General features: G+C 57.3%; 1 protein-coding gene across 1 annotated transcript in view; it reads right to left on the minus strand.

The window, feature by feature from the left end:
• Positions 1-281: 281 nt before the first annotated feature.
• Positions 282-24981, minus strand: part of LOC142481274 (complement C4-like) — a gene marked incomplete at its 3' end in the record, with an annotated part of 35861 nt that continues 11161 nt past the window's right edge. The window contains exons 6-11 of the mRNA XM_075582754.1: positions 10733-10888; positions 10162-10347; positions 9371-9553; positions 9130-9282; positions 7408-7531; positions 282-360 (exon numbers count right to left, since the gene is read on the minus strand). Of these exons, the coding sequence (XP_075438869.1) occupies positions 282-360; positions 7408-7531; positions 9130-9282; positions 9371-9553; positions 10162-10347; positions 10733-10888 (881 nt within the window). The remainder of the gene's footprint in view (positions 361-7407; positions 7532-9129; positions 9283-9370; positions 9554-10161; positions 10348-10732; positions 10889-24981) is intronic.

Here is a 24981-nt window from a genome sequence, read left to right on the forward strand (position 1 = left end):
CCTCTCTGATGTACCAGTGCTTGGAAGTCTGTGCTGCTCCTTTTCTCCCCCCCCCTCCTCTATCCCCCCCCCCTCCTCTATCCCCCCCTCCTCTATCCCCCCCCCCCTCCCCCCCCTTCTCTCCCCCCCCCCTCACCTCTCTGATGTACCAGTGCTTGGAAGTCTGCGCTGCTCCTTTTCTCCCCCCCCCCCTCTACCCCCTCCCTCCCCCCCTCTCCCCCCTCCTCTCCCCCCTCCCTCCCCCCTCTCTCCCCCCTTCTCCCCCCTCTCTCCCCCCTCACCTCTCACCTCTCTGATGTACCAGTGCTTGGAAGTCTGTGCTGCTCCTTTTCTTCCGCTGCTGAGTTTTACATCCAAACTCTGCAACAAAGCAAAGAAGAGACCGTCAGAGAGACAGTCAGAGACATGGGACGGTCAGAGACAGTCAGAGAGATGGGACGGTTAGAGACAGTCAGAGACATGGGACAGTCAGAGAGACAGTCAGAGAGACAGTCAGAGAGATGGGACGGTCAGAGAGACAGTCAGAGAGACAGTCAGAGAGATGGGACGGTCAGAGAGACAGTCAGAGAGACGGTCAGAGAGATGGGACGGTCAGAGAGACAGTCAGAGAGACGGTCAGAGAGATGGGACGGTTAGAGAGAGTCAGAGAGACAGTCAAAGAGATGGGACGGTCAGAGAGACAGTCAGAGAGACGGTCAGAGAGATGGGACGGTTAGAGAGAGTCAGAGAGACAGTCAAAGAGATGGGACAGTTAGAGAGAGTCAGAGAGAGAGTCAGAGAGATGGGACAGTCAGAGAGACAGTCAGAGAGACAGTCAGAGAGATGGGACGGTCAGAGAGACAGTCAGAGAGACAGTCAGAGAGATGGGACGGTCAGAGAGACAGTCAGAGAGACGGTCAGAGAGATGGGACGGTTAGAGAGAGTCAGAGAGACAGTCAAAGAGATGGGACGGTTAGAGACAGTCAGAGAGACAGTCAGAGAGATGGGACGGTCAGAGAGACGGTCAGAGAGACAGTCAGAGAGATGGGACGGTCAGAGACGGTCAGAGAGATGGGACGGTCAGAGACAGTCAGAGAGACGGTCAGAGAGATGGGACGGTCAGAGACAGTCAGAGAGACGGTCAGAGAGACAGTCAGAGAGACAGTCAGAGAGATGGGACAGTCAGAGACAGTCAGAGAGACAGTCAGAGAGATGGGACGGTCAGTATTGTGGAGGCCAGCTCATATGTAAGATGATTTAGCCCAGATAGCTTCAACTCGGCCCTCTTTTCAAAGCACAACAAGTCCTGTATCTTTTCTTCACTTTATTTATGGAAAGCAGGGTAAAAGGCAGGCACTTGTGTGGAGATGTTGGTGTTGAGATAATGCCTCTCTGTGGGTGCTTGGTAGTTAAGGGCAGGTGAAAAGGGTAATCCTACCACTACATCAGTTACAGCAGGGTACTCACTCATCCAGAGGTGATGGTGGAAAAGGAAGTGAGGGGCAAGGGTCACACTAAAAGTGAAGTGAGACTGCACTAACTGTCAGCAAGGACAGGGGGGGATGGGAAAGCCCATTAACTAGGAGGACTGGAGAGGCTGCAGTAGCAGCTCACTGATTACATGCCCAGAGGCAAGAAATGCAACATTGTTGCAAGCTACACAGGCACAGTATGTGTGTGCAGACTCCATGCAGCTGAAAATAAGAACTGACAGGCAGAAGCTGCAAAGGAGAGAGGGGGGTGAATCAGAAATGCAGTTCTTGTTCCATGACAGTCAGAGACAGTCAGAGAGACAGTCAGAGACAGTCAGAGAGATGGGACGGTTAGACAGTCAGAGAGACAGTCAGAGAGATGGGACGGTTAGAGACAGTCAGAGAGACAGTCAGAGGGACAGTCAGAGAGATGGGACGGTTAGAGACAGTCAGAGAGACAGTCAGAGAGATGGGACGGTTAGAGAGAGTCAGAGAGACAGTCAGAGAGATGGGACGGTTAGAGACAGTCAGAGAGACAGTCAGAGAGATGGGACGGTTAGAGACAGTCAGAGAGACAGTCAGAGAGATGGGACGGTTAGAGACAGTCAGAGAGACAGTCAGAGAGATGGGACGGTTAGAGACAGTCAGAGAGATGGGACGGTTAGAGACAGTCAGAGAGACAGTCAGAGAGACAGTCAGAGAGACAGAGAGACAGTCAGAGAGACAGTCAGAGAGATGGGACGGTTAGAGACAGTCAGAGAGACAGGCCAGTCAGAGAGACAGGCCAGTCAGAGAGACGGGACGGTCAGAGAGACGGGGCGGTCAGAGACGGTCAGAGAGACAGTCAGAGAGATGGGACGGTTAGAGACAGTCAGAGAGACAGTCAGAGAGATGGGACGGTTAGAGACAGTCAGAGAGACAGTCAGAGAGATGGATGGTAAGAGACGGTCAGAGAGACGGGACAGTCAGAGAGACGGGCCGGTCAGAGACGGCCAGAGAGACGGGACGGTCAGAGACGGTCAGAGAGACGGGCCGGTCAGAGACAGTCAGAGAGACGGGACGGTCAGAGACAGTCAGAGAGATGGGCCGGTCAGAGACGGTCAGAGAGACGGGACAGTCAGAGAGATGGGACGGTCAGAGACGGGGCAGTCAGAGACGGTCAGAGAGATGGGACGGTGTCAGGGTCGCCTAGACCTCCTGCCTAGCCATAGCTTCCTTGTCCACTGGTTGTGCTGCTGCCTTCTGTTGGCTCTGGGTTCCTCTGTCTGTCTGTCTTCTTGTTGCTCCTGTCTCTGTCCTTATAGCTTGCTTCCTGTCTGTTGGTTTTGCCTTTGCTTGAAGTCAGATTCCTGATGCACATGCTTCTGATTCCTGATCTGTTTTCTGTACCTGTACCATAGAAGTCTGTTCACAGTAAAAGCCCTTGCTGGTAATCTGGCTTGTCCCTGTTTGTTCCTGTTCTCAGTCCCTGCCCCCAGACCTGTCCTTGCTCCCCTGTCCTGTTCCAGTCTCCTCGTTGCTGACCTCTGCTTGTTACCTGACGTCGCTACCTGCCGCCTGCCTCGGACCTCTGCTTGTTACCTGACGTCGCTACCTGCCGCCTGCCTCAGACCTCTGCTTGTTTCCTGATTGCGCTACCTGCCGCCTGCCTCGGACCCCTGCTTGTTTCCTGACTTCGCTACCTGCCGCCTGCCTCGGACCTCTGCTTGTTACCTGACTTCGCTACCTGCCGCCTGCCTCGGACCTCTGCTTGTTACCTGACGTCGCTACCTGCCGCCTGCCTCGGACCTCTGCTTGTTTCCTGACTGCGCTGTCTGCCGCCTGCCTCGGACCTCTGCTTGTGACCCCTACTTCGCTTCCTGCTGTTCCGGCCACCGAGATCCTACCTGCCACAGGAGTCTCCCGTGACAGAAAGCAAAGGCCACTTCTGGATCTCGCTGGAACAGATTCTTCTTCTTCTGCCTGCACCCTTTCCTGCCTGCTGCAGCAGACCACATCCGCATGGTTGAAGATAAGTACTTTCGTTTCTTTTTTGGAAAATCCCAGTTGGAAGGGTTTTTATTTTGCTGCTAAGTGTTTGTTATTGCGTTCATAACGAAAAAACATTTCTGCTGAGACTAGAACTGTTGCTGCAGAGACTATTGCAGCTTTCTTTGAGAATTTTCTTTTTGTGCAGTGCCTGGGTTAACCCTTGCAGTACCTGTTGCCACCTTTTTAGACTCTGACTTTTCATTTCCTGGATAAGTCTTGTCTCTGCATCCCTGGTTGGACCACTGCTGTTCACAGGGTTCCCATTTCAAAAGACAAGAGTGCTTCCATTATTTTGTTACTGCATGCAGGAAAAATCACAGCAATCTGTAGTTCTTCCTATGATTGGTTCTAAGGTTTCAGGTTTACCTGCAAGTTCCCCTAAAGTTTGTTTCTCTGCAACATATGATATCCCTACGCCTGATATCAAAGGTTTCAGATTTGACTGCAGGGTTCTCTGTCTGATATTCCTATGTCCGATGTCAAAAGTTTCAGATCTAACTACAAGTTTTCTCTGTACTAGTTTCCCGCTGTCTATGATATTTCTATGCCTGATTTCTAAAGTTTCAGATTCAACTGCAGGTTTTCTTTGTCTATATGATATCCCTACGCCTGATGCCTAAAGATTCAGATATACTGCTGCGGCCGAGTTTATTCGAGCATTTGCCCGTTCTCGGCCGCAGCAGTTATCTGGCGCGCGCCGGAGGGTGCCGGGCGCGCGCCGAAGCAGCGGAGGAGAGGCCCGCCGATCGCGGCTTCCCCCTCTCCTCTCCGAGTCCGCCGGGTCCCCCGGAACCCCCTGCCGCCGTCCCCCACATCGCGGGACACCAGTGCTCCCTCGGGGAGCCCTGGACGTGCGTGCAGGGGGCGCAGGCACCCGATGACGCGTGACCGCGCATCGGAGACGCGCGGCATGCCGAGGGGCTGCCACTTGCAAGCCGGGAAATCTCCCGGCTTGCGGTACTAGCCACACTGCAATAAAGTGTGTCGCCAGTGTAACTACAGGTTTCTCTGTCTATGTTTTTTCCTTGCATTTATAAATCTCTGTGACTGATGCTAAAGTCTCAAAGGGTCAGCTCTCCTATCTTGTGTCTCTGTGTCTAATATTCCTGTTGTTGATTCTAATGCTTCTGTTTTAAAAACACATCCCCTCTTTACTGGTTTCTTGGGAAGTGTGGTTTAATTATGGCTCCCACTCAAACAGTCTTGAGCAGTAAATGTGAACACAGTACCACAGATTCTTCAGAACTTCTCAAAGCAAGGAAGAAGAAGAAAAAGAAGGGAGGCATTACTGTGGAAGTTGCAGAAGGAATTAAGAATGAAAATTTAACCTCAGAGTCTGCATTTGATGAAAGAAATATGCTGCAGCTTAAGGCAACTCACAGACGTATCCCAAGAATAGTGGAAGAGAAGAAAGATGCTCCTACTCAGAAGCTTCAAGCTGCACAGAAAGCGATTGATTGTCTTTATGAACGTTTAGATAAGGAGCAAGAAGCCAAGACTGCACTACAAAGCTGTCTATCTTCAGCAATTGCTAAGTGTGTTCTCCAGGAGAAAGAAAGAGAGCAGTTGGAGAGTGACCTGGATGGCATTTCAGCTGAGCTGGAGAAGGCATATACTGATGCTGCTGAGAATCGGCGCCTCGCTTCTAAAAGTAACGAATTCCTGGAAATCTCTATGAAGGAAATTGACAGGCTTAATACAGAGCTTAAAGTCTCCCAGGAGGAGGTTTGCTACTTCAAAAAAGAGATGGAAGTCGTTCGGGAGGAGAGATGCTACTTGAAAACAGAGATACGTTCTATGAGAGACGCCTCCGAAGAGTTAAATAGTTGGTTTGAAATTATAAACCAAATGAGTAAGAACTTCTCTGTCCAAGCCAGTGAAGGAGATAAAAGACTCCATGAATCAGAAGAGGAGAAGAGGCTATTGATAGAAGAAAAGTCAAGGATGCAATTAGCGCTGGAAAAAGCAGAGGGTAACTGGGAAAAAGAAAAATATCAGTTGGAGAATGACAGGTTGATCTTGTCAAGTAAGCTGGAGAAGGCCTACGCTGATTCTGCCCAGTACCAGACTTTCATGGCTCAAGTTGACGCAGCACTGGAAGCATCTCAGAAAGATGTTCACAGGCTTACTACAGAGCTGGAAGCCTCTAAGGAGAAGAGTTGCCACTTCAACACAGAATTATGTTCATTGAGAGAAATCTTCGAAGGGTTAAATATCAGGTTTGAAACTGTAACCCAAGAGTGCAAGAATCTCTATGTCCAAGTCAGTGAAGGAGATAAGAAACTCCATGAATTAGGAGAGGAGAATAAACAGTTGGCCCAGGAATAGTTAGACGTGCAGACAGCACTGCAGAATGCAGAGAGTGCTGCAAGAAGAACGTGTCTCCCTGGAGCGGCGCACACAAGCAGAAAATATGCTGCAGAGTCAGCTGCGAGAACTGCGTACACATCTGCAGGACACCAAGGAGAAATGGGTGAATGCTGAAGAAAAGCAGCGAGTTCTGCAGGAAGAAAGTTTCCAGACTGCCTACAAAATAAAGATGCTGCAAGATTATTTGAGTACCCAGTGTGTCCCCAAAGAACAGCATGAGGAGCTGAAGGCCACACTGAGCATAACCAGAGCCTCGCTGGAGGAAGAGCTACAGCTAGCAGCTGAACACACATCTGAGCAACTCACAGCGCTGCAGGCGCAGATCGCTGAGCTCAAGACACAGCTTGCCAAAAAGGAGAGAGAGAAGGTGTCCGTCTGTCAAGTGGCTGGCCTGACACAGCGCTATGAGGTCAAAATGGCTGATGCCTGCAAATTATTGGACCACACAGCCCGTGATAAGGTCCGGCTGCAGCTGGAGCTGTACAATGCCCGGGAGGAGTACCGGCAGCTGCAGATCAGAAATGAAGAAGATGCAACATATCTAAGCTTTACTCTGAGTCAGCTGGGAGATATGGAGTCGCGACTCAACTCCAAAAGAGTTGAACTGACAACTGCTTTGAGTGGAAAAGCTGCAGTCGTCCTTGATGCCCACATTCCTGATGTCTCTGCCCCTGCTTTTGGTCTGAACGCACCCATTCGGAGGTTCCTTGCAGCAACCAATGTACCTGTGAAGTACCCTCTGCCCGCTGACAAACCACCAGAGGTTGGTCACCTTGAGTCCACTTTTCATCAAGGCCTCCGGGAAGAGCCTGGAGGATCGTCCGGAGAACGCTCTCGAGAGGGGGGAGTAATGTCAGGGTCGCCTAGACCTCCTGCCTAGCCATAGCTTCCTTGTCCACTGGGTGTGCTGCTGCCTTCTGTTGGCTCTGGGTTCCTCTGTCTGTCTGTCTTCTTGTTGTTCCTGTCTCTGTCCTTATAGCTTGCTCCCTGTCTGTTGGTTTTGCCTTTGCTTGAAGTCAGATTCCTGATGCACATGCTTCTGATATCCTGATCTGTTTTCTGTACCTGTACCATAGAAGTCTGTTCACAGTAAAAGCCCTTGCTGGTAATCTGGCTTGTCCCTGTTTGTTCCTGTTCTCAGTCCCTGCCCCCAGACCTGTCCTTGCTCCCCTGTCCTGTTCCAGTCTCCTCGTTGCTGACCTCTGCTTGTTACCTGACTTCGCTACCTGCCGCCTGCCTCGGACCTCTACTTGTTACCTGACGTCGCTACCTGCCGCCTGCCTCGGACCTCTGCTTGTTTCCTGACTGTGCTGTCTGCCGCCTGCCTCGGACCCTCTGATTGTGACCCCTACTACGCTTCCTGCTGTTCCGGCCACCGAGATCCTACCCGCCACAGGAGTCTCCCGTGACAGACGGTCAGAGAGACGGGATGGTCAGAGACGGGACGGTCAGAGAGACGGGACGGTCAGACAGTCTGTCTGTAGCTCTCCTCTGTTACCCAGTGTGTGAGTTCATATTGTACAGAGAGGAGCGCACCGCCGTGTCCGGCCCTCACCATTAGGCATGCTGTACATGTCAGTGGAGATAAACGCGAGTCCAGCGTCCATGAAGACGTGTCTGTAATCCTTCCCTCCCCCGGGGGAGCACCCCAAATCATACCCATTCATTGCCTTGAATACCTGGAGGGGAGAGAAAAGAGGGGGACACTGTATATGCCATAATAATTACCCATAAAGACATACATATATAAATATATCTATATACAGGCATACCCCGCTTTAAGGACACTCACTTTAAGTACACTCGCGAGTAAGTACATGTCGCCCAATAGGCAAACGGCAGTTCACGCATGCGCCTGTCAGCACGTCCTGAACAGCAATACCGGCTCCCTACCTGTACCGAAGCTGTGCGCAAGTGGGGAGACTATAGAGCCTGTTACACATGTGTTATTTACATCAGTTATGCACGTATATAATGATTGCAGTACAGTAGATGCATCGATAAGTGGGGAAAAGGTAGTGCTTCACTTTAAGTACATTTTCGCTTTACATGCATGCTCCGGTCCCATTGCGTACGTTAATGCGGGGTATGCCTGTATATATTTTTGAAAACATTGTATGTTGGCTGTGCTTATGGGCAATCTGATTGGTCCGTCGGTCTGTCACTCAGCCTCTGGCCAATCAGATTGGTCCGTCGGCCCACCCGCCCTCCCACGGTTCTCATTGGCCGGTGTGTCTCACCCCCCCCTGTGTCCCGCCCTCCCACGGCTCTCATTTGCCGGTGTGTCTCGCCCCCCCCATGTGTCCCGCCCCCCACGGCTCTCATTGGCCGGTGCGCTCTAAGCCAGGAGTCCACAACCCCCGGCCACAATGCTGCTGCTACCGCCTGAGGTGGGGAAATGCTCCCTGGGGCTGTTGCTGGGGCTGTTTTTGGACCCACACCCCCCAGCTCTGTTTTTTGCCCCACACCCCCCAGCTCTGTTTTTTGCCCCACACCCCCCAGCTTCGTTCTTGCCCCCCCCAACTGACACACACAGTGACGCACGCATGCACACAGTGACGCACGCACGCACACAGTGACGCACGCACGGAGAACGTCACACACAGACAGTGACTGACGCGCACAGACAGTGACGCGCACCGACAGTGACGCGCACCGACAGTGACGCACACCGACAGTGACGCACACCGACAGTGACGCACACCGACAGTGACGCACACCGACAGTGACGCACACCGACAGTGACGCACACCGACAGTCACAGACACACTGACACCCCCTCCTTCCCCCCGCCCCTGCATTCCTAAGGCCCCTTCCCGCCCCTGCCTTCCTCCCCACCACCTGCCTTCCTCCAACCCCCCGCCCCTGCCTTCCTCCCCCCCGCCCCTGCCACCCCCCCTGCCCCTGCAATCCCCCCCGCCTTACCCCCTGCCACTGCCCTGCCTTCCCCCCCCGCCCCTGCCTTCCCCCCCCCGCCCCTGCCTTCCCCCCCCGCCCCTGTCCTGCCTTCCCCCCCCGCCCCTGTCCTGCCTTCCCTCCCCCCGCCTTCCCTCCCCCCTGCCCCGGACTTCCCTCCCCCCCGCTCCTGCCTTCCCTCCCCCCCCACTCCTGCCTTCCCTCCCCCCCCACTCCTGCCTTCCCTACCCCCTCGCCCCCGCCTTCACTCCCCCCCGCCCCTGCCTTCCCCCCCACCACCCCTGACTCCCTGCCCCTATCTCCCCCCCCCGTCCCTGACTCCCTCCCTCACATATAAATAGTGGTGATGCTAGGGGCTCACCTTGCCTGGCGTGAGCTTGTTCTTGGAATTAAGAGCATATACAGCTGTATCCACTGCAGCCAGAGACACAGAGGTTATACCGTCCGTCTCCACCAACAGTTTGAAGGTTCCCCCAGGGGCGATTGGGCCGGTCACCTGAGGGCTTAATTTCAGCTGTGGAGAGATAGAGAGCTCCGCTATTGCCGTCACGGAATAGGAGAGAATGTACATATAAATATGTGTGTTGGTGTGTGTATGTTACCTTCCCCTCACAGACATCAGTGACATCCACCCAAGCTGAGTTGGCGACAATCTCTGCCCCCAGGTGATAGTAGGTGACAATTCGGAAGGAGGGGATCATGGAAGAGGTGACGGGGACCTGTAGCTCCATGTAGTCACTCTGGGTGATATACTTCAAGGAAAGAAGCTGACCCTTATTAAGTACCTGTACGGGGGAGGGAGAGGGAGCGAGGGAGGGAGAAGGTGCATCAGACGTATAGGGATATAATGGCAAGATAACTATTCGGGGATGGAAATGGTATTCAAAACAGAGGGCGAGGATGAGAGAGTAACAGAAAGAGAGAAAAATATAGAGAAAAGAAGAAGAGAAAATCTGCAAGACATAGGAATGTGCAAAGATGAGGGAGAGAGAGAGGGAAAGAGGGGGAGAGAGAGAGAAGGAGAGAAGGGGAGAGAGAGAAAGGAGAGAGGGGGAGAGAGGGAGAGAGAGAAGGAGAGAGAAGGAAAGAGGGGGGGGAGAGGGAGAGAGAAGGGGGGAGGGAGAGAGAAGGAGGCAGGGAGAGAGAAGGAGAGAGAGAGGGAGAAAGAAGGGGTGAGATAGAGAAGGAGAGAGAGAGAGAGAAGGGGAGAGAGAGATAGAGAAGGGGAGAGAGAGATAGAGAAGGGGAGAGAGAGAAGGAGAAGGTGGGAGAGAGAGAAGGAGAGAGAGAGAGAAGGACAGAGAGAGAGAGAGAGAAGGAAAGAGAGAGAGAAGGGGAGAGGGAGAGAAGGACAGAGAGAGAAATAGAGGACCTCTGACCCCATATCACTCACCATATAGTAGATTTTCTTGATTTTGTTGGGTGTGGGGGTCACCGCCTTCAGCATGACCTTGAGGGTCTCCCCCGGGCTCAGCACCTGGTTGGGTACGTCCATGTGCAGGAAGCTCTCTGTTCTAGAAGTGTAAGGGGTGATTTGTATCCTCTCAACCTCTGAACCCTTATCCCCATCCGCGGTGACCTGTGCAGGGGTCAGAGGGAGGATACAGGCAGGGGTTAGAGAGCGGTCATGCCAAGGTCATACAGAGGTCAAACACGGGGGGGGGGGGAGACCAATATCAAAGAGAAGTTATACACAGGTCATGCAAAAGTCACCTTATACAGAGGTCAAAGAGAGGTGAAACAGATATGTCAGATCTAGATCTAATGCTAGGGTTATGTGAAGGTTAAACAGAGGTCATTTAGAGTTCACTGACCCATTGGATAAAGTTAAAACAAAAGCAAAGAAGTAAAATACTTCAACGTTTTGGTGCAGATGGTCAACAAAAGGTCGTATGCTAGGACTTAAAGAGGCCAGGGGGTGAGCAAGAGGTCAAGGAAAGGTCAGAGAGGTTGGTAGGGGTCACCGTAATAGCCATAGGTTTGTTCTCTATAGGGGTGTTGATGCGAAATGTCACGACTCCTCTTGCATCAGCGTTAAGGGTTTGAATGAAGCCATCTGAATTTGAAAGACGGATGGGGACAAGCCCCACAGGAGAGCCGTCTGTGTGAGACACTTCCACCTGTGGGAGAGGCGAGGGAGAGACGTCAGAGAGAGGGACGGAGGGGGACAAGCCCCACAGGAGAGCCATCTGTGTGAGACACTTCCACCTGTGGGAGAGGCGAGGGAGAGACGTCAGAGAGAGGGACGGAGGGGGACAAGCCCCACAGGAGAGCCGTCTGTGTGAGACACTTCCCCCTGTGGGAGAGGTGAGGGAGAGACGTCAGAGAGAGGGACGGAGGGGGACAAGCCCCACAGGAGAGCCGTTTGTGTGAGACACTTCCACCTGTGGGAGAGGCGAGGGAGAGACATCAGAGAGAGGGACAGAGGGGGACAACACCCACAGGACAGCTGTCTGTGTGAGATACTTCCACCTGTGAGAGAGGCGAGGGAGAGACGTCAGAGAGAGGGACGGAGGGGGACAACCCCACAGGAGAGACGTCTGTGTGAGACACTTCCACCTGTGGGAGAAGCGAGGGAGAGACGGCAGAGAGAGGGATGGAGGGGGACAAGCCCCACAGGAGAGACATCTGTGTGAGACACTTCCACCTATGAGAGAGGCGAGGGAGGGACATGAGAGAGGGACAGAGTGGGACAACACCCACAGGAGAGCCGTCTGTGTGAGACACTTCCCCCTGTGAGAGAGGCGAGGGAGAGACATCAGAGAGAGGGACGGAGGGGGACAACACCCACAGGAGAGACATCTGTGTGAGACACTTCCACCTGTGGGAGAAGCGAGGGAGAGACATCAGAGAGAGGGACGGAGGGGGACAAGCCCCACAGGAGAGCCGTTTGTGTGAGACACTTCCACCTGTGGGAGAGGCGAGGGAGAGACATCAGAGAGAGGGACAGAGGGGGACAACACCCACAGGAGAGCCATCTGTGTGAGACACTTCCACCTGTGAGAGAGGCGAGGGAGAGACGTCAGAGAGAGGGACGGAGGGGGACAACACCCACAGGACAGCTGTCTGTGTGAGATACTTCCACCTGTGAGAGAGGCGAGGGAGAGACGTCAGAGAGAGGGACGGAGGGGGACAACCCCACAGGAGAGACGTCTGTGTGAGACACTTCTACCTGTGGGAGAAGCGAGGGAGAGACGGCAGAGAGAGGGATGGAGGGGGACAAGCCCCACAGGAGAGACATCTGTGTGAGACACTTCCACCTATGAGAGAGGCGAGGGAGGGACATGAGAGAGGGACAGAGTGGGACAACACCCACAGGAGAGCCGTCTGTGTGAGACACTTCCCCCTGTGAGAGAGGCGAGGGAGAGACATCAGAGAGAGGGACGGAGGGGGACAACACCCACAGGAGAGACATCTGTGTGAGACACTTCCATCTGTGGGAGAAGCGAGGGAGAGACATCAGAGAGAGGGACGGAGGGGGACAAGCCCCACAGGAGAGCCGTCTGTGTGAGACACTTCCCCCTGTGGGAGAGGCGAGGGAGAGACGTCAGAGAGAGGGATGGAGGGGGACAACACCCACAGGAGAGCCGTCTGTGTGAGACACTTCCACCTGTGGGAGAGGCGAGGGAGAGACGTCAGAGAGAGGGACAGAGGGGGACAAGCCCCACAGGAGAGCCGTCTGTGTGAGACACTTCCCCCTGTGGGAGAGGCGAGGGAGAGACGTCAGAGAGAGGGATGGAGGGGGACAACACCCACAGGAGAGCCGTCTGTGTGAGACACTTCCACCTGTGGGAGAGGCGAGGGAGAGACGTCAGAGAGAGGGACAGAGGGGGACAAGCCCCACAGGAGAGCCGTCTGTGTGAGACACTTCCACCTGTGGGAGAGGCGAGGGAGAGACATCAGAGAGAGGGACAGAGGGGGACAAGCCCCACAGGAGAGCCGTCTGTGTGAGACACTTCCACCTGTGAGAGAGGCGAGGGAGAGACGTCAGAGAGAGGGACGGAGGGGGACAACCCCACAGGAGAGACGTCTGTGTGAGACACTTCCCCCTGTGGGAGAGGCGAGGGAGAGACGGCAGAGAGAGGGATGGAGGGGGACAAGCCCCACAGGAGAGACATCTGTGTGAGACACTTCCACCTATGAGAGAGGCGAGGGAGGGACATGAGAGAGGGACAGAGTGGGACAACACCCACAGGAGAGCCGTCTGTGTGAGACACTTCCCCCTGTGAGAGAGGCGAGAGAGAGACATCAGAGAGAGGGACGGAGGGGGACAACACCCACAGGAGAGACATCTGTGTGAGACACTTCCACCTGTGGGAGAAGCGAGGGAGAGACATCAGAGAGAGGGACGGAGGGGGACAAGCCCCACAGGAGAGCCGTCTGTGTGAGACACTTCCCCCTGTGGGAGAGGCGAGGGAGAGACGTCAGAGAGAGGGATGGAGGGGGACAACACCCACAGGAGAGCCGTCTGTGTGAGACACTTCCACCTGTGGGAGAGGCGAGGGAGGGACGTCAGAGAGAGGGACAGAGGGGGACAAGCCCCACAGGAGAGCCGTCTGTGTGAGACACTTCCCCCTGTGGGAGAGGCGAGGGAGAGACGTCAGAGAGAGGGATGGAGGGGGACAACACCCACAGGAGAGCCGTCTGTGTGAGACACTTCCACCTGTGGGAGAGGCGAGGGAGAGACGTCAGAGAGAGGGACAGAGGGGGACAAGCCCCACAGGAGAGCCGTCTGTGTGAGACACTTCCACCTGTGAGAGAGGCGAGGGAGAGACGTCAGAGAGAGGGACGGAGGGGGACAACACCCACAGGACAGCTGTCTGTGTGAGATACTTCCACCTGTGAGAGAGGCGAGGGAGAGACGTCAGAGAGAGGGACGGAGGGGGACAACCCCACAGGAGAGACGTCTGTGTGAGACACTTCCACCTGTGGGAGAAGCGAGGGAGAGACGGCAGAGAGAGGGATGGAGGGGGACAAGCCCCACAGGAGAGCCGTCTGTGTGAGACACTTCCCCCTGTGAGAGAGGCGAGGGAGAGACATCAGAGAGAGGGACGGAGGGGGACAACACCCACAGGAGAGACATCTGTGTGAGACACTTCCACCTGTGGGAGAAGCGAGGGAGAGACATCAGAGAGAGGGACGGAGGGGGACAAGACCCACAGGAGAGCCGTTTGTGTGAGACACTTCCACCTGTGAGAGAGGCGAGGGAGAGACGTCAGAGAGAGGGACGGAAGGGGACAACCCCACAGGAGAGACGTCTGTGTGAGACACTTCCCCCTGTGGGAGAGGCGAGGGAGAGACGGCAGAGAGAGGGACGGAGGGGGACAAGCCCCACAGGAGAGACATCTGTGTGAGACACTTCCACCTATGAGAGAGGCGAGGGAGGGACATGAGAGAGGGACAGAGTGGGACAACACCCACAGGAGAGCCGTCTGTGTGAGACACTTCCCCCTGTGAGAGAGGCGAGGGAGAGACATCAGAGAGAGGGACGGAGGGGGACGGAGGGGGACAACACCCACAGGAGAGACATCTGTGTGAGACACTTCCACCTGTGGGAGAAGCGAGGGAGAGACATCAGAGAGAGGGACGGAGGGGGACAAGCCCCACAGGAGAGCCGTCTGTGTGAGACACTTCCCCCTGTGGGAGAGGCGAGGGAGAGACGTCAGAGAGAGGGATGGAGGGGGACAACACCCACAGGAGAGCCGTCTGTGTGAGACACTTCCACCTGTGGGAGAGGCGAGGGAGAGACGTCAGAGAGAGGGACAGAGGGGGACAAGCCCCACAGGAGAGCCGTCTGTGTGAGACACTTCCCCCTGTGGGAGAGGCGAGGGAGGGACGTCAGAGAGAGGGATGGAGGGGGACAACACCCACAGGAGAGCCGTCTGTGTGAGACACTTCCACCTGTGGGAGAGGCGAGGGAGAGACGTCAGAGAGAGGGACAGAGGGGGACAAGCCCCACAGGAGAGCCGTCTGTGTGAGACACTTCCACCTGTGGGAGAGGCGAGGGAGAGACATCAGAGAGAGGGACGGAGGGGGACAACAGAGAGAGGGACGGAGGAGGACAACAGACAGAGGGACGGAGGGGGACAAGCCCCACAGGAGAGCCGTCTGTGTGAGACACTTCCACCTGTGGGAGAGGCGAGGGAGAGACATGAGAGAGAGGGACGGAGGGGGACAACACCCACAGGAGAGCCGTCTGTGTGAGACACTTCCACCTGTGAGAGAGGCGAGGGAGAGACGTCAGAGAGAGGGACGGAGGGGGACAACCCCCACAGGAGAGCCGTCTGTGTGAGACACTTCCACCTGTGAGAGAGGCGAGGGAGAGATGTCAGAGAGAGGGACGGAGGGGGACAACACCCACAGGAGAGCCTTCTGTGTGAGACACTTCCACCTGTGAGAGAGGCGAGGGAGAGACATGAGAGAGAGGGACGGAGGGGAACAACACCCACAGGAGAGACATCTGTGTGAGACACTTCCACCTGTGAGAGAGGCGAGGGAGAGATGTCAGAGAGAGGGACGGAGGGGGACAACCCCCACAGGAGAGCCGTCTGTGTGAGACACTTCCACCTGTGAGAGAGGCGAGGGAGAGACGTCAGAGAGAGGGACAGAGGGGGACAAGCCCCACAGGAGAGCCGTCTGTGTGAGACACTTCCACCTGTGAGAGAGGCGAGGGAGAGACGTCAGAGAGAGGGACGGAGGGGGACAACACCCACAGGAGAGCCGTCTGTGTGAGACACTTCCACCTATGAGAGAGGCGAGGGAGAGACATGAGAGAGAGGGACAGAGGGGGACAACACCCACAGGAGAGCCGTCTGTGTGAGACACTTCCACCTGTGAGAGAGGCGAGGGAGAGACGTCAGAGAGAGGGACGGAGGGGGACAAGCCCCACAGGAGAGACGTCTGTGTGAGACACTTCCACCTGTGAGAGAGGCGAGGGAGAGACATCAGAGAGAGGGACAGAGGGGGACAACACCCACAGGAGAGACATCTGTGTGAGACACTTCCCCCTGTGGGAGAGGCGAGGGAGAGACGTCAGAGAGAGGGACGGAGGGGGACAACACCCACAGGAGAGCCGTCTGTGTGAGACACTTCCACCTGTGAGAGAGGCGAGGGTGAGACATGAGAGGGACAGAGGGGGACAACACCCACAGGAGAGCCGTCTGTGTGAGACACTTCCCCCTGTGAGAGAGGCGAGGGAGAGACGTCAGAGAGAGGGACAGAGGGGGACAACACCCACAGGAGAGCCGTCTGTGTGAGACACTTCCACCTGTGGGAGAGGCGAGGGAGAGACATCAGAGAGAGGGACAGAGTGGGACAAGCCCCACAGGAGAGACATCTGTGTGAGACACTTCCACCTGTGGGAGAGGCGAGGGAGAGACATCAGAGAGAGGGACAGAGGGGGACAAGCCCCACAGGAGAGCCGTCTGTGTGAGACACTTCCACCTGTGAGAGAGGCGAGGGAGAGACATGAGAGAGGGACAGAGGGGGACAAGCCCCACAGGAGAGCCGTCTGTGTGAGACACTTCCCCCTGTGAGAGAGGCGAGGGTGAGACATGAGAGAGAGGGACGGAGAGGGACAACACCCACAGGAGAGCCGTCTGTGTGAGACACTTCCACCTGTGGGAGAGGCGAGGGAGAGACGTCAGAGAGAGGGACGGAGGGGGACAACACCCACAGGAGAGCCGTCTGTGTGAGACACTTCCACCTGTGAGAGAGGCGAGGGTGAGACATGAGGGGGACAACACCCACAGGAGAGACGTCTGTGTGAGACACTTCCCCCTGTGAGAGAGGCGAGGGAGAGACGTCAGAGAGAGGGACAGAGGGGGACAACACCCACAGGAGAGCCGTCTGTGTGAGACACTTCCACCTGTGGGAGAGGCGAGGGAGAGACGTCAGAGAGAGGGACAGAGGGGGACAAGCCCCACAGGAGAGCCGTCTATGTGAGACACTTCCACCTGTGAGAGAGGCGAGGGAGAGACGTCAGAGAGAGGGACGGAGGGGGACAAGCCCCACAGGAGAGCCGTCTGTGTGAGACACTTCCACCTGTGAGAGAGGCGAGGGAGGGACATGAGAGAGAGGGACGGAGGGGGACAACACCCACAGGAGAGACATCTGTGTGAGACACTTCCACCTGTGGGAGAAGCGAGGGAGAGACATCAGAGAGAGGGACGGAGGGGGACAAGCCCCACAGGAGAGCCGTCTGTGTGAGACACTTCCACCTGTGGGAGAGGCGAGGGAGAGACATCAGAGAGAGGGACAGAGGGGGACAAGCCCCACAGGAGAGCCGTCTGTGTGAGACACTTCCACCTGTGAGAGAGGCGAGGGAGAGACGTCAGAGAGAGGGACGGAGGGGGACAACCCCACAGGAGAGACGTCTGTGTGAGACACTTCCCCCTGTGGGAGAGGCGAGGGAGAGACGGCAGAGAGAGGGATGGAGGGGGACAAGCCCCACAGGAGAGACATCTGTGTGAGACACTTCCACCTATGAGAGAGGCGAGGGAGGGACATGAGAGAGGGACAGAGTGGGACAACACCCACAGGAGAGCCGTCTGTGTGAGACACTTCCCCCTGTGAGAGAGGCGAGGGAGAGACATCAGAGAGAGGGACAGAGTGGGACAAGCCCCACAGGAGAGACATCTGTGTGAGACACTTCCACCTGTGGGAGAGGCGAGGGAGAGACATCAGATAGAGGGACAGAGGGGTACAAGCCCCACAGGAGAGCCGTCTGTGTGAGACACTTCCACCTGTGAGAGAGGCGAGGGAGAGACATGAGAGAGGGACAGAGGGGGACAAGCCCCACAGGAGAGCCGTCTGTGTGAGACACTTCCCCCTGTGAGAGAGGCGAGGGTGAGACATGAGAGAGAGGGACGGAGAGGGACAACACCCACAGGAGAGCCGTCTGTGTGAGACACTTCCACCTGTGGGAGAGGCGAGGGAGAGACGTCAGAGAGAGGGACGGAGGGGGACAACACCCACAGGAGAGCCGTCTGTGTGAGACACTTCCACCTGTGAGAGAGGCGAGGGTGAGACATGAGGGGGACAACACCCACAGGAGAGACGTCTGTGTGAGACACTTCCCCCTGTGAGAGAGGCGAGGGAGAGACGTCAGAGAGAGGGACAGAGGGGGACAACACCCACAGGAGAGCCGTCTGTGTGAGACACTTCCACCCGTGGGAGAGGCGAGGGAGAGACGTCAGAGAGAGGGACAGAGGGGGACAAGCCCCACAGGAGAGCCGTCTATGTGAGACACTTCCACCTGTGAGAGAGGCGAGGGAGAGACGTCAGAGAGAGGGACGGAGGGGGACAAGCCCCACAGGAGAGCCGTCTGTGTGAGACACTTCCACCTGTGAGAGAGGCGAGGGAGGGACATGAGAGAGAGGGACGGAGGGGGACAACACCCACAGGAGAGACATCTGTGTGAGACACTTCCACCTGTGGGAGAAGCGAGGGAGAGACATCAGAGAGAGGGACGGAGGGGGACAAGCCCCACAGGAGAGCCGTCTGTGTGAGACACTTCCACCTGTGGGAGAGGCGAGGGAGAGACATCAGAGAGAGGGACAGAGGGGGACAAGCCCCACAGGAGAGCCGTCTGTGTGAGACACTTCCACCTGTGAGAGAGGCGAGGGAGAGACGTCAGAGAGAGGGACGGAGGGGGACAACCCCACAGGAGAGACGTCTGTGTGAGACACTTCCCCCTGTGGGAGAGGCGAGGGAGAGACGGCAGAGAGAGGGATGGAGGGGGACAAGCCCCACAGGAGAGACATCTGTGTGAGACACTTCCACCTATGAGAGAGGCGAGGGAGGGACATGAGAGAGGGACAGAGTGGGACAACACCCATAGGAGAGCCGTCTGTGTGAGACACTTCCCCCTGTGAGAGAGGCGAGGGAGAGACATCAGAGAGAGGGACGGAGGGGGACAACACCCACAGGAGAGACATCTGTGTGAGACACTTCCACCTGTGGGAGAAGCGAGGGAGAGACATCAGAGAGAGGGACGGAGGGGGACAAGCCCCACAGGAGAGCCGTCTGTGTGAGACACTTCCCCCTGTGGGAGAGGCGAGGGAGAGACGTCAGAGAGAGGGATGGAGGGGGACAACACCCACAGGAGAGCCGTCTGTGTGAGACACTTCCACCTGTGGGAGAGGCGAGGGAGAGACGTCAGAGAGAGGGACAGAGGGGGACAAGCCCCACAGGAGAGCCGTCTGTGTGAGACACTTCCCCCTGTGGGAGAGGCGAGGGAGAGACGTCAGAGAGAGGGATGGAGGGGGACAACACCCACAGGAGAACCGTCTGTGTGAGACACTTCCACCTGTGGGAGAGGCGAGGGAGAGACGTCAGAGAGAGGGACAGAGGGGGACAAGCCCCACAGGAGAGCCGTCTGTGTGAGACACTTCCACCTGTGAGAGAGGCGAGGGAGAGACGTCAGAGAGAGGGACGGAGGGGGACAACACCCACAGGACAGCTGTCTGTGTGAGATACTTCCACCTGTGAGAGACGCGAGGGAGAGACGTCAGAGAGAGGGACGGAGGGGGACAACCCCACAGGAGAGACGTCTGTGTGAGACACTTCCACCTGTGGGAGAAGCGAGGGAGAGACGGCAGAGAGAGGGATGGAGGGGGACAAGCCCCACAGGAGAGCCGTCTGTGTGAGACACTTCCCCCTGTGAGAGAGGCGAGGGAGAGACATCAGAGAGAGGGACGGAGGGGGACAACACCCACAGGAGAGACATCTGTGTGAGACACTTCCACCTGTGGGAGAAGCGAGGGAGAGACATCAGAGAGAGGGACGGAGGGGGACAAGCCCCACAGGAGAGCCGTCTGTGTGAGACACTTCCACCTGTGAGAGAGGCGAGGGAGAGACGGCAGAGAGAGGGATGGAGGGGGACAAGCCCCACAGGAGAGACATCTGTGTGAGACACTTCCACCTATGAGAGAGGCGAGGGAGGGACATGAGAGAGGGACAGAGTGGGACAACACCCACAGGAGAGCCGTCTGTGTGAGACACTTCCCCCTGTGAGAGAGGCGAGGGAGAGACATCAGAGAGAGGGACGGAGGGGGACAACACCCACAGGAGAGCCGTCTGTGTGAGACACTTCCCCCTGTGGGAGAGGCGAGGGAGAGACGTCAGAGAGAGGGATGGAGGGGGACAACACCCACAGGAGAGCCGTCTGTGTGAGACACTTCCACCTGTGGGAGAGGCGAGGGAGAGACGTCAGAGAGAGGGACAGAGGGGGACAAGCCCCACAGGAGAGCCGTCTGTGTGAGACACTTCCACCTGTGAGAGAGGCGAGGGAGAGACGTCAGAGAGAGGGACGGAGGGGGACAACCCCACAGGAGAGACGTCTGTGTGAGACACTTCCCCCTGTGGGAGAGGCGAGGGAGAGACGGCAGAGAGAGGGATGGAGGGGGACAAGCCCCACAGGAGAGACATCTGTGTGAGACACTTCCACCTATGAGAGAGGCGAGGGAGGGACATGAGAGAGGGACAGAGTGGGACAACACCCACAGGAGAGCCGTCTGTGTGAGACACTTCCCCCTGTGAGAGAGGCGAGGGAGAGACATCAGAGAGAGGGACGGAGGGGGACAACACCCACAGGAGAGACATCTGTGTGAGACACTTCCACCTGTGGGAGAAGCGAGGGAGAGACATCAGAGAGAGGGACGGAGGGGGACAAGCCCCACAGGAGAGCCGTCTGTGTGAGACACTTCCCCCTGTGGGAGAGGCGAGGGAGAGACGTCAGAGAGAGGGATGGAGGGGGACAACACCCACAGGAGAGCCGTCTGTGTGAGACACTTCCACCTGTGGGAGAGGCGAGGGAGAGACGTCAGAGAGAGGGACAGAGGGGGACAAGCCCCACAGGAGAGCCGTCTGTGTGAGACACTTCCCCCTGTGGGAGAGGCGAGGGAGAGACGTCAGAGAGAGGGATGGAGGGGGACAACACCCACAGGAGAGCCGTCTGTGTGAGACACTTCCACCTGTGGGAGAGGCGAGGGAGAGACGTCAGAGAGAGGGACAGAGGGGGACAAGCCCCACAGGAGAGCCGTCTGTGTGAGACACTTCCACCTGTGAGAGAGGCGAGGGAGAGACGTCAGAGAGAGGGACGGAGGGGGACAACACCCACAGGACAGCTGTCTGTGTGAGATACTTCCACCTGTGAGAGAGGCGAGGGAGAGACGTCAGAGAGAGGGACGGAGGGGGACAACCCCACAGGAGAGACGTCTGTGTGAGACACTTCCACCTGTGGGAGAAGCGAGGGAGAGACGGCAGAGAGAGGGATGGAGGGGGACAAGCCCCACAGGAGAGCCGTCTGTGTGAGACACTTCCACCTGTGGGAGAAGCGAGGGAGAGACATCAGAGAGAGGGACGGAGGGGGACAAGCCCCACAGGAGAGCCGTCTGTGTGAGACACTTCCACCTGTGAGAGAGGCGAGGGAGAGACGTCAGAGAGAGGGACGGAGGGGGACAACCCCACAGGAGAGACGTCTGTGTGAGACACTTCCCCCTGTGGGAGAGGCGAGGGAGAGACGGCAGAGAGAGGGACGGAGGGGGACAAACCCCACAGGAGAGACATTTGTGTGAGACACTTCCACCTATGAGAGAGGCGAGGGAGGGACATGAGAGAGGGACAGAGTGGGACAACACCCACAGGAGAGCCGTCTGTGTGAGACACTTCCCCCTGTGAGAGAGGCGAGGGAGAGACATCAGAGAGAGGGACGGAGGGGGACAACACCCACAGGAGAGACATCTGTGTGAGACACTTCCCCCTGTGGGAGAGGCGAGGGAGAGACGTCAGAGAGAGGGATGGAGGGGGACAACACCCACAGGAGAGCCGTCTGTGTGAGACACTTCCACCTGTGGGAGAAGCGAGGGAGAGACATCAGAGAGAGGGACGGAGGGGGACAAGCCCCACAGGAGAGCCGTCTGTGTGAGACACTTCCCCCTGTGGGAGAGGCGAGGGAGAGACGTCAGAGAGAGGGATGGAGGGGGACAACACCCACAGGAGAGCCGTCTGTGTGAGACACTTCCACCTGTGGGAGAGGCGAGGGAGAGACGTCAGAGAGAGGGACAGAGGGGGACAAGCCCCACAGGAGAGCCGTCTGTGTGAGACACTTCCCCCTGTGGGAGAGGCGAGGGAGGGACGTCAGAGAGAGGGATGGAGGGGGACAACACCCACAGGAGAGCCGTCTGTGTGAGACACTTCCACCTGTGGGAGAGGCGAGGGAGAGACGTCAGAGAGAGGGACAGAGGGGGACAAGCCCCACAGGAGAGCCGTCTGTGTGAGACACTTCCACCTGTGGGAGAGGCGAGGGAGAGACATCAGAGAGAGGGACGGAGGGGGACAACAGAGAGAGGGACGGAGGGGGACAACAGAGAGAGGGACGGAGGGGGACAAGCCCCACAGGAGAGCCGTCTGTGTGAGACACTTCCACCTGTGGGAGAGGCGAGGGAGAGACATGAGAGAGAGGGACGGAGGGGGACAACACCCACAGGAGAGCCGTCTGTGTGAGACACTTCCACCTGTGAGAGAGGCGAAAGAGAGACGTCAGAGAGAGGGACGGAGGGGGACAACCCCCACAGGAGAGCCGTCTGTGTGAGACACTTCCACCTGTGAGAGAGGCGAGGGAGAGATGTCAGAGAGAGGGACGGAGGGGGACAACACCCACAGGAGAGCCTTCTGTGTGAGACACTTCCACCTGTGAGAGAGGCGAGGGAGAGACATGAGAGAGAGGGACGGAGGGGAACAACACCCACAGGAGAGACGTCTGTGTGAGACACTTCCACCTGTGAGAGAGGCGAGGGAGAGATCTCAGAGAGAGGGACGGAGGGGGACAACCCCCACAGGAGAGCCGTCTGTGTGAGACACTTCCACCTGTGAGAGAGGCGAGGGAGAGACGTCAGAGAGAGGGACAGAGGGGGACAAGCCCCACAGGAGAGCCGTCTGTGTGAGACACTTCCACCTGTGAGAGAGGCGAGGGAGAGACGTCAGAGAGAGGGACGGAGGGGGACAACCCCACAGGAGAGACGTCTGTGTGAGACACTTCCCCCTGTGGGAGAGGCGAGGGAGAGACGGCAGAGAGAGGGATGGAGGGGGACAAGCCCCACAGGAGAGACATCTGTGTGAGACACTTCCACCTATGAGAGAGGCGAGGGAGGGACATGAGAGAGGGACAGAGTGGGACAACACCCACAGGAGAGCCGTCTGTGTGAGACACTTCCCCCTGTGAGAGAGGCGAGGGAGAGACATCAGAGAGAGGGACAGAGTGGGACAAGCCCCACAGGAGAGACATCTGTGTGAGACACTTCCACCTGTGGGAGAGGCGAGGGAGAGACATCAGATAGAGGGACAGAGGGGTACAAGCCCCACAGGAGAGCCGTCTGTGTGAGACACTTCCACCTGTGAGAGAGGCGAGGGAGAGACATGAGAGAGGGACAGAGGGGGACAAGCCCCACAGGAGAGCCGTCTGTGTGAGACACTTCCCCCTGTGAGAGAGGCGAGGGTGAGACATGAGAGAGAGGGACGGAGAGGGACAACACCCACAGGAGAGCCGTCTGTGTGAGACACTTCCACCTGTGGGAGAGGCGAGGGAGAGACGTCAGAGAGAGGGACGGAGGGGGACAACACCCACAGGAGAGCCGTCTGTGTGAGACACTTCCACCTGTGAGAGAGGCGAGGGTGAGACATGAGGGGGACAACACCCACAGGAGAGACGTCTGTGTGAGACACTTCCCCCTGTGAGAGAGGCGAGGGAGAGACGTCAGAGAGAGGGACAGAGGGGGACAACACCCACAGGAGAGCCGTCTGTGTGAGACACTTCCACCCGTGGGAGAGGCGAGGGAGAGACGTCAGAGAGAGGGACAGAGGGGGACAAGCCCCACAGGAGAGCCGTCTATGTGAGACACTTCCACCTGTGAGAGAGGCGAGGGAGAGACGTCAGAGAGAGGGACGGAGGGGGACAAGCCCCACAGGAGAGCCGTCTGTGTGAGACACTTCCACCTGTGAGAGAGGCGAGGGAGGGACATGAGAGAGAGGGACGGAGGGGGACAACACCCACAGGAGAGACATCTGTGTGAGACACTTCCACCTGTGGGAGAAGCGAGGGAGAGACATCAGAGAGAGGGACGGAGGGGGACAAGCCCCACAGGAGAGCCGTCTGTGTGAGACACTTCCACCTGTGGGAGAGGCGAGGGAGAGACATCAGAGAGAGGGACAGAGGGGGACAAGCCCCACAGGAGAGCCGTCTGTGTGAGACACTTCCACCTGTGAGAGAGGCGAGGGAGAGACGTCAGAGAGAGGGACGGAGGGGGACAACCCCACAGGAGAGACGTCTGTGTGAGACACTTCCCCCTGTGGGAGAGGCGAGGGAGAGACGGCAGAGAGAGGGATGGAGGGGGACAAGCCCCACAGGAGAGACATCTGTGTGAGACACTTCCACCTATGAGAGAGGCGAGGGAGGGACATGAGAGAGGGACAGAGTGGGACAACACCCATAGGAGAGCCGTCTGTGTGAGACACTTCCCCCTGTGAGAGAGGCGAGGGAGAGACATCAGAGAGAGGGACGGAGGGGGACAACACCCACAGGAGAGACATCTGTGTGAGACACTTCCACCTGTGGGAGAAGCGAGGGAGAGACATCAGAGAGAGGGACGGAGGGGGACAAGCCCCACAGGAGAGCCGTCTGTGTGAGACACTTCCCCCTGTGGGAGAGGCGAGGGAGAGACGTCAGAGAGAGGGATGGAGGGGGACAACACCCACAGGAGAGCCGTCTGTGTGAGACACTTCCACCTGTGGGAGAGGCGAGGGAGAGACGTCAGAGAGAGGGACAGAGGGGGACAAGCCCCACAGGAGAGCCGTCTGTGTGAGACACTTCCCCCTGTGGGAGAGGCGAGGGAGAGACGTCAGAGAGAGGGATGGAGGGGGACAACACCCACAGGAGAACCGTCTGTGTGAGACACTTCCACCTGTGGGAGAGGCGAGGGAGAGACGTCAGAGAGAGGGACAGAGGGGGACAAGCCCCACAGGAGAGCCGTCTGTGTGAGACACTTCCACCTGTGAGAGAGGCGAGGGAGAGACGTCAGAGAGAGGGACGGAGGGGGACAACACCCACAGGACAGCTGTCTGTGTGAGATACTTCCACCTGTGAGAGACGCGAGGGAGAGACGTCAGAGAGAGGGACGGAGGGGGACAACCCCACAGGAGAGACGTCTGTGTGAGA

This window comes from Ascaphus truei, unplaced genomic scaffold (genome assembly GCF_040206685.1).
Source record: "Ascaphus truei isolate aAscTru1 unplaced genomic scaffold, aAscTru1.hap1 HAP1_SCAFFOLD_2464, whole genome shotgun sequence".
Lineage (NCBI taxonomy): Eukaryota > Metazoa > Chordata > Amphibia > Anura > Ascaphidae > Ascaphus > Ascaphus truei.